This window comes from Neopsephotus bourkii, unplaced genomic scaffold (genome assembly GCF_033783945.1).
Source record: "Neopsephotus bourkii isolate Nb327-2 ecotype Australia unplaced genomic scaffold, CSIRO-AGI_Nbou_v1 NB_1234, whole genome shotgun sequence".
Taxonomy (NCBI): domain Eukaryota; kingdom Metazoa; phylum Chordata; class Aves; order Psittaciformes; family Psittacidae; genus Neopsephotus; species Neopsephotus bourkii.
This window is the reverse complement of record NW_026901719.1, coordinates 2,961,969-2,979,023: the sequence shown is the minus strand read 5'-3', so window position 1 is coordinate 2,979,023 and position 17,055 is coordinate 2,961,969. Positions and strand designations below refer to the sequence as shown.

The 17,055-nt window shown below is 40.9% G+C and overlaps 1 protein-coding gene across 4 annotated transcripts in view; it reads right to left on the bottom strand.

Annotated features, from left to right (window-relative positions):
- Nucleotides 1–17,055, bottom strand: part of REPS2 (RALBP1 associated Eps domain containing 2) — a 100,243-nt gene that overhangs the window by 26,068 nt on the left and 57,120 nt on the right. For all 4 annotated transcript variants that reach the window (XM_061364517.1, XM_061364519.1, XM_061364520.1 and 1 more), the window contains exons 11-13: nt 16,061–16,126; nt 11,653–11,695; nt 8,905–9,041 (exon numbers count right to left, since the gene is read on the bottom strand). In XM_061364517.1, coding sequence (XP_061220501.1) covers nt 8,905–9,041; nt 11,653–11,695; nt 16,061–16,126 — 246 coding nt within the window. The remainder of the gene's footprint in view (nt 1–8,904; nt 9,042–11,652; nt 11,696–16,060; nt 16,127–17,055) is intronic.

The window sequence follows — 17,055 nt, the reverse complement described above, 5'->3', positions numbered from 1 at the left end:
CATTCAAATCAGAGGGAAGACATTCATATTTTATTCAGAGTAAGCTCAGTTCAGTGATCATGTATATTGTGGAGGGCAACAGGACTAGAAGGAAACAGCAGCTCCAGTAACAGATGAGGAGCTGGGTCCCAAAAGAAAAAATTGTATGCTTCAAATTTAATTTCATTGAATTTAAATTGCAGTTGTTGTTGCAACCCTTACAACTAAAGATACTAAATCGACTCTGCATTGTTAACTCAATGAAGCTGACATTAGAGCTCTTGTATACTCTGCAAATGATATTCGGTGAAATGGCGTATTTTGCTGATGGTATTTGCCATCATTACAATTCTAAAATAAACGTCTTTCGGATATCTTCCTAATTTATTGTTTTGGTCTGATTAATAAACACAACGCAGTAACATGCAAGACAGCACAGCACTACAATATGAGTAAAATCCAGCCCCATTACCCAAGAATATAGCTGGATTTTACTAAATCAAGACCAATACGGATCTGCCCAGGGAATTTGTTCAGTTACCATTCCTGGAGGTATTTGAGACATGCAGATGTGACACTTGTGGACTTGGTGTCCACAAGTGGTAGACTTAGCAGTGCTAGGCTAATGGCTGGATTTGATGAGCTTAACAGTCTTCCAACCTAAAGATTTCTATGAATACAAGAAAAATGAGAGGAAGGGGTTCTGAAAACTAATTACCGAATTAAATTCATTGTCACCTACATTCAGCACAAAAAAGGACATCACTATTCTAGGTTCCCCTTGTCACTTTTGAACCAAAAACTTAGTTGAGAAATTTCTATTTATAGTAACACAAACAACATAAACCCCTGCATAACCCCTTAAAAGGCTGCCTTCAGTAACTAGGACTTGCAGACAGCTAACCTCAATAGATACAGATATTTCCTAGCAAATACAATTAAGCTTTAAAAAATACAGAAGTTAATGGAGTAATCATACTTATCTATGTTAGGCTTGGCAGGTTTTCTAGTACCCAGTTCCATTTGCCCAAAAGGTAAAGTCACCTGCACTTGGTTCACTAAGCTAAAAATATGATGTTGCTGAAAAAAGGATTGCTGAAACCAGCTGGACACAGTACTAGGGTAACTATTTGGACCAGTTTGCATTAAGAAGTGTATGACAATAATTTTAATTCTGCAAATCCTCTTTCCTACACAATTACAGAACTGTTCCATTTGATATGTGGACTGAAAATTCAGAAATACATAAAATTTGGCCGTGATTCAGCAAATATGAAAAGAAGACATCTCAACACCACTATTGAGAAATTTTGCAAATAAAACGCACCAAGCCTGTACATTTGAGGCAAGGTTGTGTTATCTGAATGAAGCAATAAGGCTTAATGAACTAAACAAAGTAACTAAGAGTCGTCTTCAGAGGTATGAAAAACAGGATAAAATGTGATGCTGAATGAGAGCCTTCCTCTAGCACTAACAAAAGCGTGCAGAAGAAGTTTGTACTGACTGAGCCTTCTGAGAAAAGAACCATTTTAAACCGTGTAGGAAAACGTGTATATTAAGAAATACAGAAGTGATGTGGGGGCACATTTGTATCAGAGGAATGCTGATGCACACCAATAAATCTGTTCTCTTGTTCCTTTTCTGTGAACACATTTAGAGTAGAGGGAACGTGTTCCTGTTTGGCAGCCATGACTAGCCCAGCAGAGATAAGCAGAGGTTACAGATCTGACTGTAGTTAGGAAAACATCTGTAACAGAAAACACTGCACTTACAATAAAATGCTAGCTGTGTTTCCCCTTACCAAGTGTGGTACTTAACACTTCACATTTTAAAAGAGAGAAAAAATCAAAAAATACTAGCTCCATGTTGCTGGCAGAAGTCAGAACCCCCAAAGGAGCAAATCCAGGTTATAGTATTTACTCGCAAGACAACGTTAGATAAAGTGCCTTCGTTCCACACATTCTTCACTGCAAGGACAGCCACAGCAGGAGGCGAGTTTCAAAAGCAAACGAGTGCTGAAAACCTTCAGTCAAGAATTCATTTGTAAATGAATATGGCTGTTTTGATGAATTACACAGAGAGTCTGCTCCCACATCCAACTACACTGCTTATGACAGTTTCTTGTTTCATCAAAGCAAAATCTCTTTTCCAAACAAGTATCCTTTGTTCAACCGAACTGTTAACTAAAAGATGTTATGCAAATAAGAAATGAAACTAAATAGGAAATAAAATGTATTTCAGAGGCATCTCTATCAATCTAACAAGGCCCAGACTGCTGTCTCTGCCTATAATCGCCAAGAAATAAATCCTTTAATAGTTGTCATGGGCAGAAAATATAACTGAGCGAAACAACAGAAGACAACAGACACATGTGGGGTTTTAATACTTAAGCTGAGACTTGCCCCAGTCCCAGAGTTACCCCAAGGCAAGACCCTAGCTTACAGTTGCTGCTGAGGGTAAAAGGTGACTGCAGGAGCACCAGGCCCTGAGCTGTGCCAATTCTGCCCCCCTCGATACCTGCCCCATCACCCAGATCACAGGACAGATGAAAGGAGCACAAGAAGCTCCAGAGAGCAACTAATTCTGCAAACGACATTTGTGAACAGAGCAGGAAAGCTCTGAGGGCCACAGGCTCCCAGGTCTCACCCTTGGCTCCCTGAGTAAGACTAGACAGTGGGCTAGAGAAGAAAAGACGCTATAAAGCAGGTCATGTATGCATTTTAACTAACATTTTTGTTTCTGCTTAAAACCTGCTGTTGTCTCTCCAGGAATGCATAAAACCTAGCCAAGTATTTTCTTAATATGTACACAGGCCAAATGCCAGAGATTGTACATTCAACAAAAAGAAATACTCTCAGAATCTAGTAGGACTGAATTTTTCTTTCAAAAACAAAAAACAACAAACCCATAAAATCAAAGAGATTTCTGTTTCTTAACATCTCTTTAACAGAAATTTCCATATGGACATTTCAGAAGGTGGGGCATTTCTGTAAGTTCTCATATATTCTTATACTTTTCCTGAGTAACACTAGCTAAGGTGTCCCAGAAGAGTGCAGCTATGGAGTATGAATGAAGGCACCTCCTTCAAGTGCACTTACATCCCAATTCAACAATTCTGAAGGACAGTTTCTGTGAGTAATGCATTGCTGGATGTCCCAGCCATCATAGAATAGTTAGGGTTGGAAAGGACCTTAAGATCATCAAGTTCCAACCTCCCTGCCATGGGCAGGGACACCTCACACTAAACCATGCCATCCAAGGCTTTGTCCAACCTGGCCTTGAACACTGCCAGGGATGGACCATTCACAACCTCCCTGGGCAACCCATTCCAGTGCCTCACCACCCTAACAGGAAAGAATTTCTTCCTTATATCCAATCTAAACTTCCCATGTTTAAGTTTTAACCCATTACCCCTTGTCCTATCATTACAGTCTCTAATGAAAAGTCCCTCCCTAGCATCCCTATAGGCCCCCTTCAGATACTGGAAGGCTGCTATGAGGTCTCCACACAGCCTCCTCTTCTCCAGGCTGAACAGCCCCAACTTTCTCAGCCTATCTTCATACAGGAGGTGCTCCAGTCCCCTGATCATCCTCATGGCCTCCTCTGGACTTGTTCCAACAGTTCCATGTCCTTTTGATGTTGAGGACACCAGAACTGCACACAATACTCCAAGTGAGGTCTCACGAGAGCAGAGTAGAGGGGCAGGATCACCTCCTTCGACCTGCTGGTCACACTCCTTTTGATGCAGCCCAGGATACGGTTGGCTTTCTGGGCTGCCAGCGCACACTGGAGCTGGCTCATGTTCATTTTCTCATCAACCAACACCCCCAAGTCCTTCTCCACAGGGCTGCTCTGAATCTCTTCTCTGCCCAACCTGTAGCTGTGTCTGGGATTGCTTTGACCCAGGTGTAGGACCTTGCACTTGTCATGGTTAAACTTCATGAGGTTGGCATCAGCCCACCTCACAAGCGTGTCAAGGTCCCTCTGGATGGCATTCCTTCCCTCCAGCGTATCAACCGAACCACACAGCTTGGTGTCATCGGAAAACTTGCTGAGGGCGCACTCAATCCCACTGTCCATGTCAGCAACAAAGATGTCGAACAAGACCAGTACCAACACCGATCCCTGAGGGACACCACTCATTAGTGGTCTCCAGCTGGACATTGAGCCATTGACCACAACTCTTTGTGTGTGGCCATCCAGCCAGTTCTTTATCCACCGGGCGGTCCATCCATCAAACTGACGACTCTCCAATTTAGAAACAAGGATATCATGTGGGACAGTGTCGAACACTTTGCACAAGTCCAGGTAGATGACATCAACTGCTCTACCCCAGTCCATCAGTTCCCTAGCCCCATCATAGAAGGCCACCAAATTGGTCAGGCAGGATTTCCCCTTAGTGAAGCCATGCTGGCTGTCACCAAGCACCTTGTTGTTTCTCATGTGCCTTAGCATGCCTTCCAGGAGAATCTGCTCCAAGATTTTGCCAGGCACAGAGGTGAGACTGACTGGTGTGTAATCCCCCAGGTCATCCATTTTCCCCTTCTTGAAAATGGGAGTTGTTGGGAACTTCACCTGACTGCAATGATTTTTCAAATATGATGGAGAGTGGCTTATTTGTGGGTCAGTTGTTGAGGTGAGTAGCTCGAGAGAGGCCACCTTGAACACTGGAGCTGGGGGAGATCAGCGTCCAGGAGCCTCAACTCAGAGCGACAAGAGCAGAGCCACCGAGGGAGCCTCAAGTCCCCGACAGGACCTGCCCCAGAGCTGGCAGCTCAGCTGACGCGAGCAGGGACCCACAGGGGGGGGAGCCAGGAGGAACGGCGCTAGCCCTGATTGGTTAAAAACCTGCCCCAGGGAGCGCGAGCGACCATGAGCGCGGTGAGGCAGTTCGCGCGGGATGGTGAGAGCTCGCCGCGCGGGATGGTGAGCCCTCGCCGTATGACCAGGGCTTGGTTTGGGAGCTCTGCTCTGGCTGCCCCAACAGCAGCCATCGTAGGCACCCAGACAGAGCCGATGAGAGGAGAGGCTGCAGTGCAGAGCTCGGGGTGTAGAGAGTGCCTGCACTGGTCTGGTGAGGGAAAGGTACACAATGGGCAGGGCTGCACTGGGTGCTCCCTGGTGGAGGTCCTCCTGCAGCAGGGGTTGAGCTGCGGGATGCTATTAATGGGCTGCAAGACGTCAGGGAAGCTGAGAGGAAGCAGGAATGCTTGCTCCAGGCCCAAACTGTGCAGGAGCCTCAAGCTTCCCCTCTAGCTCATGAAGGAAAGAAGGAGGCAGTTAACCCAGGAAGCTGGGAATTAGTGACCAAAAAAAAAAAAAAAAAAAAAGCAGGAAGAGGACAATTAAAAGCAAGGGACTTCCTCCTAAATCTGTTGTCCCCACCCAGAACTGCTTTGCTTTCTGCAGAGGGCTCATGAGGAAACGCACTTGCACCAGAAACAAGCCGGCTGGTGCACTGGTAAAGAAGATCTCTACTGGTGCTGCCAGGAAAAAGTGGCGGGTTGAAGTAGTAGGGGACTCTACTTTGAAAGGGACAGAGGCACCCATCTGTTGGCCTGACCCGGTCTCAAGGCCGGTGTGTTGCCTACCAGGGGCACGGATCAGGGATGTGGCAGAGAGGCTGCCTGCTCTAGTAAGTCCCACTGACTGTTACCCACTTCTAGTGATACATGTGGGTGCTAGGGATATAGATAGTAGTAGCCTGGGGAACATATAGATAGTAGAGCCCTGGGAGAGGTGGTTAGGGGCTCTGGAGCTCAGATAGTCTTTTCATCTGTGTTCACAGTTGCCAGGAGAGTGGAATCATAAGATTGTGGCAAACATGATATACCAACAATAAATAAAACCAAACAAAAATACCCTTCCAAAAATACCAGTGCATGCAACGAGAATCTGCCACAGTCTTTGGCTGAACTTACTTCAAGAAAAGAGATTTTTCTTTTTCTGCCCTTTAAAAATGGAATAGACAGAAAAAAGCTTCAAATGACTTTACAATTAAATTCAAACCGCTTTGCAATTGAAGAACTGATACCTATGGATAAACACGACCAATAAGGAACTGAAAATAAAACTCAGTACTACTGAGCACTCCTCATAGGTGTGGGAGAACATTATCCACCAAACTCCTAAAATCAGATTTATTTTTGAACAAGAATTAGCAGGCCACAAACAAATGTACCGAAATGTGATTATTCTAATCATGTTGGTTATACTCCGAAAACTATTTAAATGGTGGATTTTATAGTCTCGTTTTCTCTACTGACACTAGGCAACACAGTGGTGCTGGAAGAGATAGTTGTTACAGCTATTTTTTCTTGTTCAGCTGTGACAGTGAGACTATTTTTGAAAACCTAGAAAGGAAGGAAAACAGGGAGAAAGCATAAAGCCAAAATTCAGTCTAGAGTACATTGGGACAGAAAATAATCAACTGACCTGTGGACAGAAACACATCAGGTTTTATGCTTATGCCAGGCTGTATTATACCAATAGCCAAGAAATGTACATTGCCGCCACATGATCTATATTATAAATCTGTATCTTCTGATGGCAGATGGAAACTATTCTGTTTTTTATACTGTCAGCAGAAGTAAGAATACAGCTTGTTATTATACAAATGCGTGCAATTTACTTCACACAAACACACTTCCTTTTTGGCAAGGCAGTTTGTGCTTAATCTATGTCTTCCTTCAAACTGCCTTTTTAGAAAGTGCAAAGTGCACTCAGTAAAGAGACTGGCTCTGAAACAATGACCACTCCCTGAGGAAGAACTGTCCCTAGGTGAAAAAGGTATCTGAAAGTGATGAGACTGGAATTTCTAACTAAGAAGCAAAATCAGTAGGGAAAATGATGAGAAAAAAGTAGAGATGATCAAAACAAGGGAAGAAAAGCAAACAGCTATATAAAAACCCATTATCAATAGGATGTTAACAGAACAGCTATTCAGGGCTTAGTGACAGGAAAGAACGTGCATATGTTTCTGAAAATAGGACTTCCAGTGCTGACATCTTACTTCAAAACAGAGCAAGGTAAATACTCCATGGCACCTGGGCACACTGGGATGGATTGATTTAATTCCCTCTTGACAATTCACGTTTCCTTGACCTAGAACCCTTCTTCAGGGTGGGCTACAAATTGTTTCACAAGTTCTTCTGTAAATCCTCCAAGACTACAAATTCCTCCTTATCTTTCACAACAAGTATTTACATTTTTGACACAAAATAGAACAGCTCCATTAGAGGAAGATAACCACCACAAATATTTAGCATTGCCATCAGGGAACATTCAAGAGAGCAAAAAAATAAAAGCCAGCACCCTGAAAGCACAGGAAGAAGCTGAGCCTCTGGGAGGTCTTCCACATTTCTGCAATCTGGTAGCACACTATACTTCAGTTGTAAACCTAGAACCAAGTTTTGTTCCAATTATAAATTTCAGCCTACTATGATGAACAGTCTTAGGGTGACCAAAGCACTTTTTTTGCAAGCAATCAACTGCCTCTCCTTACTTAATTGTCCCATTTCCTGTAAGGAAACTCTCCAAAAAGTATTGATAAGACAAGTTATCCGTTTCTGCACTCACTCTAACACTGTCAGCTTGTTTCTGTTGCCCAGAAAAAAATATTATGTTACTTCTGAAGTAATGATAGCTTTCAAAATAATCCATTTCAAAAGTAAGAATTCATTCACAGAATTACTTCTTTGATAATTTAGATTCTCCTTTCATTTGTGTTCCAAGAGAAACTTAAATCCAAGTTTACTTACTTCCAATTATACTTTTTATCTGGATTCTGAGAGTATTTACTGCCTTAGAAAATGTGTCCTTGGCTCTCTCTGGGGTTTTATTTTGATATATAAATGAAACCAAAATTGGAGGCAGTAGATCTCTCAACATGAACCACAGTCAAAGATCAGGAATTGCTTCTCTGTGTAAGGTGGGGGAGCGGGGGGGGGGGAGGAGGAGGAAATAAAAAAGAAAGAAAAAACGAAGTAGTTTATTTTTTTATTCCTTAGCACAGGACTCCTACTCCTCAGAACAGGATTCTTGAATTCTCTTTGGCGTTTGCACAAAAAAGGCCCATACAGCAAGAGGTGAAACTCCTCTCCAACAACCACATTAGAGAGCGCAGTTAAAACATTCCTTGACACAGTCAAACATCAGCTTTCTTCTGAAGCATAAACATGACAGTGTTTAACCTAGTCTTTGAGTCAGATGATTGGTCTGCACCACATACAGCTCTGGTCTAGTTCAAGGACACTGCTAAAGCACAGTGATGCTGGATGACTGCTACCCTGAACAGAAAGCTCCTCTTTCCACACTGCTCCCTGTGCAAGGCAAGAGGAACACGCAAACACTAATGTGCTGGAAAGCCATTTTCTTTCAGTTCATTCCAGCTGCTATTCCACATCTTCTTTCTCTCTCCTCAATATGCACCCATGTCAAAAGAAATTACCCTTTCTTTTTACTAAAAGAATGGTTTCTGACTGTCCCCATGCAATAGACTTTTAACATCAAAAATGTTCACTCACTTTTCTCCCAGTTTAAACACTAAGGGGTTTCTTCCAGCTTCTGAACCCAAAAAAAAAAAAAGTAATAAAAATCAAATATAGTGTAGCTACTGATGAGAGTTGTCTAAACAGCCAAACTAGATATAAAGAGTCAGTGATGACAGACTACCATATGTTAAACTTCCCATTATTGTGTCAGAAAACATTCTAATCACCTTAATTATAGCAAAAGTGATTTTTTCCCCCCTCAATGGCAATGTAATGCAAGAAAGTGCAACTACTTCTGTTCTGTAGCATATTAATGTCTATAGCAAAGGCGAGCATACATGCATACTGTCAAGCATTTGTGCAAACAGATCAAGTTGCCAAGTACGTAACTAATCTAAATGGTCTCAAAATGGGGAAAGAAAGCAAACATTACCTTGTGTGTTTTGTTGAAATATTTTGTTCAGATCCAAAGAGGAAGCTCTGGAATGGGATTTCTGTGGCCTTGGAGGTGGAGTAGGGGGTTCTTCTCCCTTTTTCATGGCATCTTCTATTGATGTACTAGAGTAAGACCTAAGGAAAAACAGAGGGCGTGAAAGGCAGAAACTTATTTTATTTCAGAAATTAATTTTAAACAACTACAGTGAATAGTACCTAAAAATACAGTGAGCAGAACTCAGGTTCATGGTGGAAATTCCTTGCCCTAATGACTAGAAGCTCCCACTTGTACTAAGACACTTGTAATTTAGCAACAGAGGGACCTACGCATCTGGAGAAAGGAACAAGTTATGCTCACAGGGCTAATATTATTTTAAGGCCTTTTATGTCACAGCTTCAGGCCTTCTTACCCAACTTTAACTGTCAACAGGATAATTGTAGCAACTACTTTGAATAAAACTGAGTAAAATTACTGCTGCCACTTGGAGTTTCTGCTGCCTTTCCCAACTGTAAGGATAGTGTTTCTACATGTATACTTTCAGCCTACCTCTTGCAAGTACGCATTCTGTCATTTACAATATTCTAATATTTAAAATAATTTTTTTGCTAAGACACCAAACTCCACAAAATCCAGAAAAACCAAATGGCTCCAAAGTGACCATAACTGATAAAATACATGACTCATTGTCTCTTTCCAGGCCTTCCCGCATCACATCAATCCCAATGCAGTACTTTTGCTAAGAATTTTGATTTTGCTGAACAGTGTCCAATATTTTTCAGCTGTTGTAGTTACAGTTTTTTCTGTGAGACTGAGAGCTTTGTTCAAAATGAGCATTGACAACGTGAGATATTACACTTACTATAACACATTACGCATGCCAGGCAAGACCAAAAACACATTTGAGTACAACAGAAATAACTCTCACTAATGGGAAACTGATCTTTTTTTTTTTAATTATTTATTTATTTTTATTTTTCCGAACAGTCTGTTGTTAGAAAACAGCTCTTCAGCAGGACAGACATTTGGCAATGCTCATCCTATGCTTCTGATATAAACTTTAATAAATACAGGACTGAAAGACGTTATTGCTTCAAATTTTACATGTGACACAAGAACCTCTACTGATGATGATTTTTTTGTCTTGGTAGAGTTTTGAATTCCATAGGCTTATCAGATCAAACCTAACTAACCCCCCTGAAATAAATGGAAAAGCTTTCAATCAAGATCTTAAGGTTTTATACTTCTACTTTCCATATTATGCAGTGTGTATTTTATTTGCATTAAAATTGTGCAACTTAATAGTCTGAGATCCTTAAAGCTTTTTAAAAGATCAAGTAAGGTAGCAGCTATCAGGCAAAAATATGCCAACCCAACAGTGCCAACACAGAGCCCTGTGACAGTGAATTGTTGCAGCAGGCAGACTTGACATCTGGAAGCTAGTTAAGTCAACAGCCTAAGAATCTACACAGCTTAGGCTAGAAAGCCATGAATCTCTCCAGAGCTGAGAGCTGTAACAGACTCAAATTGTAGCCTCTGGTGGTCAGGGACACCTGAAGACAGAGACTCTCAAGTCTATAGAGCCCTCCAGGCTATGCAGGACAAGTGCAGCAGAAGGTCTGAATTCAAAGATGTGCTCAGGAACCTTTAGTCTCAAGTTCTGCACTGAAGCAGTGACACATAGTCAGATGTGAGACAGATATGATACAGTAGTCACATTCAAGTGACTGTTTTCCAACTTGTTTAAGCATTTGCTATTTTATAAATTTTTGCATAAAATACTTTTTTAAACCTTTTTCTCATATTTACAATTTATGATTCTCTAACACAGCAAGGAAATTTAGAACAGTATGAAAACTAGAAAGCTTTGGCTAGCAAGAGAAAACTGGCACACAAGGCAGTTCAGCCTGCCTGGATGTAGGTCCTAAGAAGAGAGCATTTCAGTCTTCTTCCATCATGCTTATAGCTGATTCTGTCCTATTAGGAGGCTTTGTAAGGAGGGAGCTCCTGATTATACTCTCATTAACAGGAAACAAAAGAATAAAAAATGAAACCCTCTAATTAGCACCTAAACCAAAAGTTTTAAAGGAACCATATGGCTGCATACGGGAATGGTGAACTCCAAACCCAACACATAATCCATTTATACACAGTATTTTCTGGCACAGGTTTCCCTTTACTTTTAAATATCCAACTTCAGCATACATCATTTCTAGCACGCAACAGTGTAAGCTTATTAGCCTTTCCATCACACAGCAACTAGCCATAGTCAGGTACATGCACACCAATGAAAGGATTCACTCCCCCACATCTGAGTGCTGAGCTACTATTGTTGTTTCTATGGGAGCATGCAGTGTCTCCCTCCATATGCAACCACTGTGTAGGTTTCACAGCACAAACTTGCTAAAACATTCCCTGTGATGGGATGATCCCCACTGTCCCTCCCCAGCGCCCCTGGGGCTGGGCTGGAGGCAGTCACCACCCTGACAAGGCAGCAGGGCTGGTCAGAGAGGCAAATGCCCTAGTGCCTTATGACCGGAGACCACAGGGCCCAAGGACAGTACTTATGTAGGGTCTGTAGTTACAGACCCCTCCTGGTAAACCTGACTGGTCTGAGCTGTACTTTCAGCACACCATCAATTAAATATACAAAAAAAAAAAGTCAAAAATGTGACACCGGTTCTTATGCCTTGCATCTAACACCAGAGGAACGTATATCTTGTTCTGAAATAGAAATGAAAGCAGTACCTGGATCGTGGTCTGGCTTTAAGTGCATTAGATTCCTGAGTGGCTGGAACAGAAAAGAGAATCACTCAAACATCATATTTAAAATAAAAACTTTTAGCTGCAGAATCAGTCTTTGTTAAAACTGAGAGTGTTACAAATGTGGATGTGAGAGTGTGCTCATCTCACATGAGCAATTTTTGCTTCTCCTTCCCCTTTGTTTTTGTAGTGTTTGGATGTCCTAAGAATGCAAAAGCCCACATGTGGTCAGAGCTTCACCTTTTAATTTGGTTACCAGACACAGGTAAAGCAATAGGTCTTGACAGCTGGCCTGTGCTCCTGGACATAGTTGTGACAAAGCAACATAAGGAATAGCATAAACTTTCCACAGAAAACATCTTCCTCCTAGCTAGATATCTATCAGTTGTTCTGCTTCCCAAAGCACAAAGTTTTATGTCCTTCCTAAATACTTTAATTAATATAAATATGCATCTTATCACCCATAACAAAACACATCAGGTTGAGACTACTTTGACGTGTGGAAGGAAAGATACTTGAAGGTAGAAAGCTTTACAGGCCAAGTGTTGATAAACCACATTTCTATCAATGTGAAAATCAGTTTCTTTTATTTGGATGAATTGCAAACATGTTGCCACACACAGGTTTCACATAAGAGGAAAACGACAGTGCTGACTATCTTCTCTGGGTAATTCCTTGAGGCTGTTCCTTGGTTTACATTGTCTTTTTGTGACTTTTACTAACATCAGATCATTTTGAGAAAACGTATCTGTGATTGCTTTCACATTCAGCCCACTGTGATATCCTCAAAGTACTACAGTAGGACCAATAATCCCAATGCACATACAAAGTGAATCCCTGTACTTTTCGTATTATTCTCCCAACTAAGCCACAACACTTAAAGAGAACTAAGTAGGTTGGAGAAAAAAACAAAACAAAACAAAACGCATAATTCTCAAGAGTTTCTAGCTTCCTTCAGATATATGCCTACTTCCAAGTCAGATGTTTATCACCAGCTACTACACAGCACTACCTGAAATACGGCATATCCTTCAAAACATGAAGCAGAAGCTACCTGTGGTAGCCTCTGGCAAATACTGACTTTTTAATAGCTTGCACTGTACTACGGCATAGACCTTCCACAGGAGGCTTTAAGCTCACAGAAGACAAGCAGCAGCATATGGCACATGTACAGCCACACAGTTTCTTCATAACAGAAACCGCTTTTAAGGTCACGCACTGCTAGTTGGTGCTTTCGATGGAATAAACCCAAATGTAGCTGGCAGTGACATAAAGGACCACTTACAAACCAAGTTCTAGTAGATTACTGTCACCACCAAACTGGTGCACAGTCATTCCAGATGTCTGTGCAACAAACTCTTCCTGGCAACTAAAGCAGGGAGAGGGAATTATTATTAAAATACGCAGTGGTGATAATCCTTCTCTCTGTCAAACTCCCAGAATACAACTTTAGACACCGCTTCCCTACAGCCATATGACCTAATTTTTCCAATGCTGAAAGTGATGATTATTTAATTACATGCACAATTATTAAATATATGCCACTTAGAAATAGGAAGCATAAATCCTTTACAAGCTAAGCAATGTTTAAGAACCTTCGAGTTTTCCTTCTTTTATGGAGACAGTAATTCTCTTCATACTTCTTTTAGAAAGCCTTTCCTCTAAAAACCTGCTGGTGGAACTGACATTCTAACTCTCCAAGGACATCTTGTCAAGGTAAACAGGAAAGCACACAAAGAAAAGAGAATCCCAAAATGACTACTAATAAAAATGATAGCAATAGAATACTACTGCCAAGGATTTTCTTTTAAGCTTTTGAAAAATCAGGACCTCCAAGGTTACAATAAACAACACCCAGACTGAGCTTTACCTTTCAAAAGTAGGAGTATACTATAAAAAAGAATATTATAAAACAGGTAGTTCATTATTAGGACGTACAAATCACTGTGGCAGAATTTCCAGAAAAGTGCAGTTACTTTGGTACACTCAGTCTGTGTGGACTTTGTGTTTGGTTTATTGACATACGTGACATAATCATTCAAGATGATACAAAACTATTCAGTTCATGAGTCTTCCGTATTTCTACAGCAATGGATACACAAGCCTAGCTTACATGGAACTGATAAAAAGTTAAAGCTGTTGAGAAAATTAATTACATCTATTACTTAGAAGTTTGTACGATTCCTGGAGTAATAGAGCCTGATGAACTGAACAGCTTGGTCTGCTATAATTAAAGTTATAGACGATCATGAACTCTTATTTATTTATTCACAGAAGAGTGTGAAGCTTCCAGTTTTGGGTGTTTAATTGCTCCCACGGCCTTTTTCCAATGCAACTTCATTTTAACATTCCAAAGGATGCTAATTCAGTACTTTCAACTGCAGCCTAATACGTTACACTCAGCGTAATACGTTACACTCAGCCTCATGTGCCACCTTGCTTTACAGGCTGAAGATGTGGAAAATTTTACCATAAAAGGTACAAATATGCCACATGGCTAAGAAAAAAAAAAAATCCCAAAGAATTCCTCACTAGTCTAAATCCCCTCCACTGACTCAACTCTTAGTGGTGGCCTAGGCAGAAAACTACAGTCTAAACTCTTGCACATTTGGACCTCAACCTCAATCATAAGGCCAACAATGATCTTGCACTTAAGAGCCTACGTAAACTGACCAGATATTTGGAGATGCTGAGCATACAAAGATTTTCCTGATTTCAAACTTCTAGTCCTCCAGATGGCAAAGAAAACTCTCATAATGAAGCATGACAGTATCATCTTTGCATAAATTACATCATTTATATAAACAGTCCAAATGAATAACTAAAGGAGGATGTAGAATTTCTCCTGCTTCATCCCAATGGAGTTTTTATCCTGAAGGTGGGTGAATGATGACGATGATGACAATGACCTTTCAGAATGGTGACCAGTTCTGAAATAGCTCCTCAATTACTGTGCTGTATCAGGCCCATTGGATGGATAACCATTTTTACTCCTAGCCTCAACTGCATCACATAGCCTGTGAATGTGCTTGCTCAAACCCTCAATATGCAGGACACCAAGGGCGAAACCCCTACAGTGATGGAAGTCATGATGATGGGGTGAAACTCTGCCACCATCTTCATTGGTACAGAAACACAGCAACACTGCTGGAGGAGCACACAAGCATTGGGATGACCTCCTTGACTATGAAATAAAGGACATGGGGAAAAGAAGTTGGTGGCAAAGGAGATGTTCAGGTAATAGTATGGTTTGTTGTTTTTTTTCCTTAAGTGAATCTAAAATGGAATTGCTGAACTGAAAATAAAACTCCCCAGGGTGCTCTGAGTACAACTGCGGGGGGAAGGAGAACAGAACTGAAAGTCTTAACAACCACCCTCCTCTCCCTCTGAGAAGGAAGTGTAAGAGTGTGTGTGTGAAGGAGAAGCAGCAATCATTTGAGAATAGGAGCTGAAGATAACAAATCTGGCAACTGCCAAGTGTTTGGGAAGAAGCCAGGAAAACAAAAAGAGTTGGGAAATGAAGCATGCAGCTGTGGAGCAGTCATGAAGAAATCTAACTATAAGACAAAATTGCTGTGACAGACATGTGGGGTCAGTTTTCTTAACCAAGGATATCTTTACAAGTAAAAACATTTATGCAAAGGAAAAAAGAAAGCAAGTCCAGATTTTAGCTTGACTGGGAGCAGGGAGGGCTTGTGAATACTCTTACCACTCTAGGAGAGATTACCAGTGACAAAGGTAAGGGAGGTCTGATGAACCAAACTGAACACACTCAAGGTTTCTGGAGCAGCTAAGTAATTCTGTCATATGCTGTTTCAGAAATTACATTTTACAGTACGATAGGAACAAGGAGTGTATGCTGGAGTTGAAGAAAGAAAAATCGTGGACGGTTTCAACATAGAAACACCCCCTCCAAATCAAAAGCCTGCATCAGTGCTGTAAATGCCTCAATGTCAGTGTTACCCTTAAACTTCTTGACAGAAAATATGAATGCTCAGTCCTCACAAAAAAAACCCAGACCATCTCAGATGGTTGTTGAAACACTGCGTAGTTATTCTGCACTTTAGAAGAAGTCTTACTAAGTACGACGTTCATGCTCTTCCATATTCTTTGTAGCACAGAAAAGCTTCAGACTCCTTAAAAAATATGTTATAAATATTTCCCATATATGAAGAACCCAAAGGAAACGAGAAAGCCTCTGACATTCTGAAGTACTATTCAATATTTATCTTGCACGTAGTAGTCATTCTGAAGTAGAAGCTAATTTCAGCAGTAAAATAGCATAAAAGCAAAATTATCTTAATAAAATTAATGAAATTACACTAATTTAGGCTGTGATATAAAAATATCAAAATTCTAATGTAAGTAAACCATGAAATCTTTTTCTTCTTACCTGTTTTCACAGTCAAGTGCTGAAATTCCTTTGGTATCGTTTTGAGAACAGTGTTCACTTTAAGAGCTTCATGAAAAAAGCAAAACAATGAGAATTACTTTAAGTATGCGCAGGTAAAATCTACAGGTATCAGCTCTGAGAAGGGAGCATCTAAACCAGTATTAGAACATCTAATAGCACCAAACAGTAGCCAAATGCCCTCAGAACACCCAAGCACTTAAAAAAGTAACAATTTTCAGCGTACAAAAGTCAGGAACAGAAAGGCCTATGCCCAAGTATCCAAATAATCTCAAATTTTGAGAATTTGGGGGTTTGAGTGCCTAAAATCAAGGATGATTTCTGTTTTAGAGATGGAATACTCTCACAGAGGCAGAAGCTGGGGACACTTGGTAGAGCTGGGACTCATCTTTCCCAGGTTACAAACCTGGAAAGCCAAGGCATAGGAAGGACCAACTGCTGGCAACTCACCAGCCAGGAATCTCACAGGGCACCAAGAAAGCTGGGCTCAAAATTCAGGAAATCCCAATCTTTGTGCTTATTTCCCTTCCACTGATGCCTACACATCCTTTTTTAATTACTTTACTCAGGTGTCCTTAATTCATTATAGCATGTTTTAATGTACTGTAATCTACAGTAATATAAATGACCACTTGGACTGAAGTCCCTCATATCCATCTGCCTTTATCAAATAAAACACATGGGAAAAGTCTGGTTCTTGTGATGCAATCCTATTTACATTATCTTCCACATTTAACTGTATTATAACCTGACAGTGGAGCTAATTGACATGTACAGTTTTGAAAATGCAGAAGAATTTGCTTCGACAGTCCTGAACTACAGGTTCTTGGCTTCTGGGGACATTTCCTCAGTCAGGGGAGCAATCTACTCTTACATTTGTCAGAATAGCAATAAATGGTAGAACAAGAGTACTTGTTCTTTGCCTGAAAAGGTAGGAATCTGTGTCACAGATACAGCAAACCTTCAGCCCTGAAGGA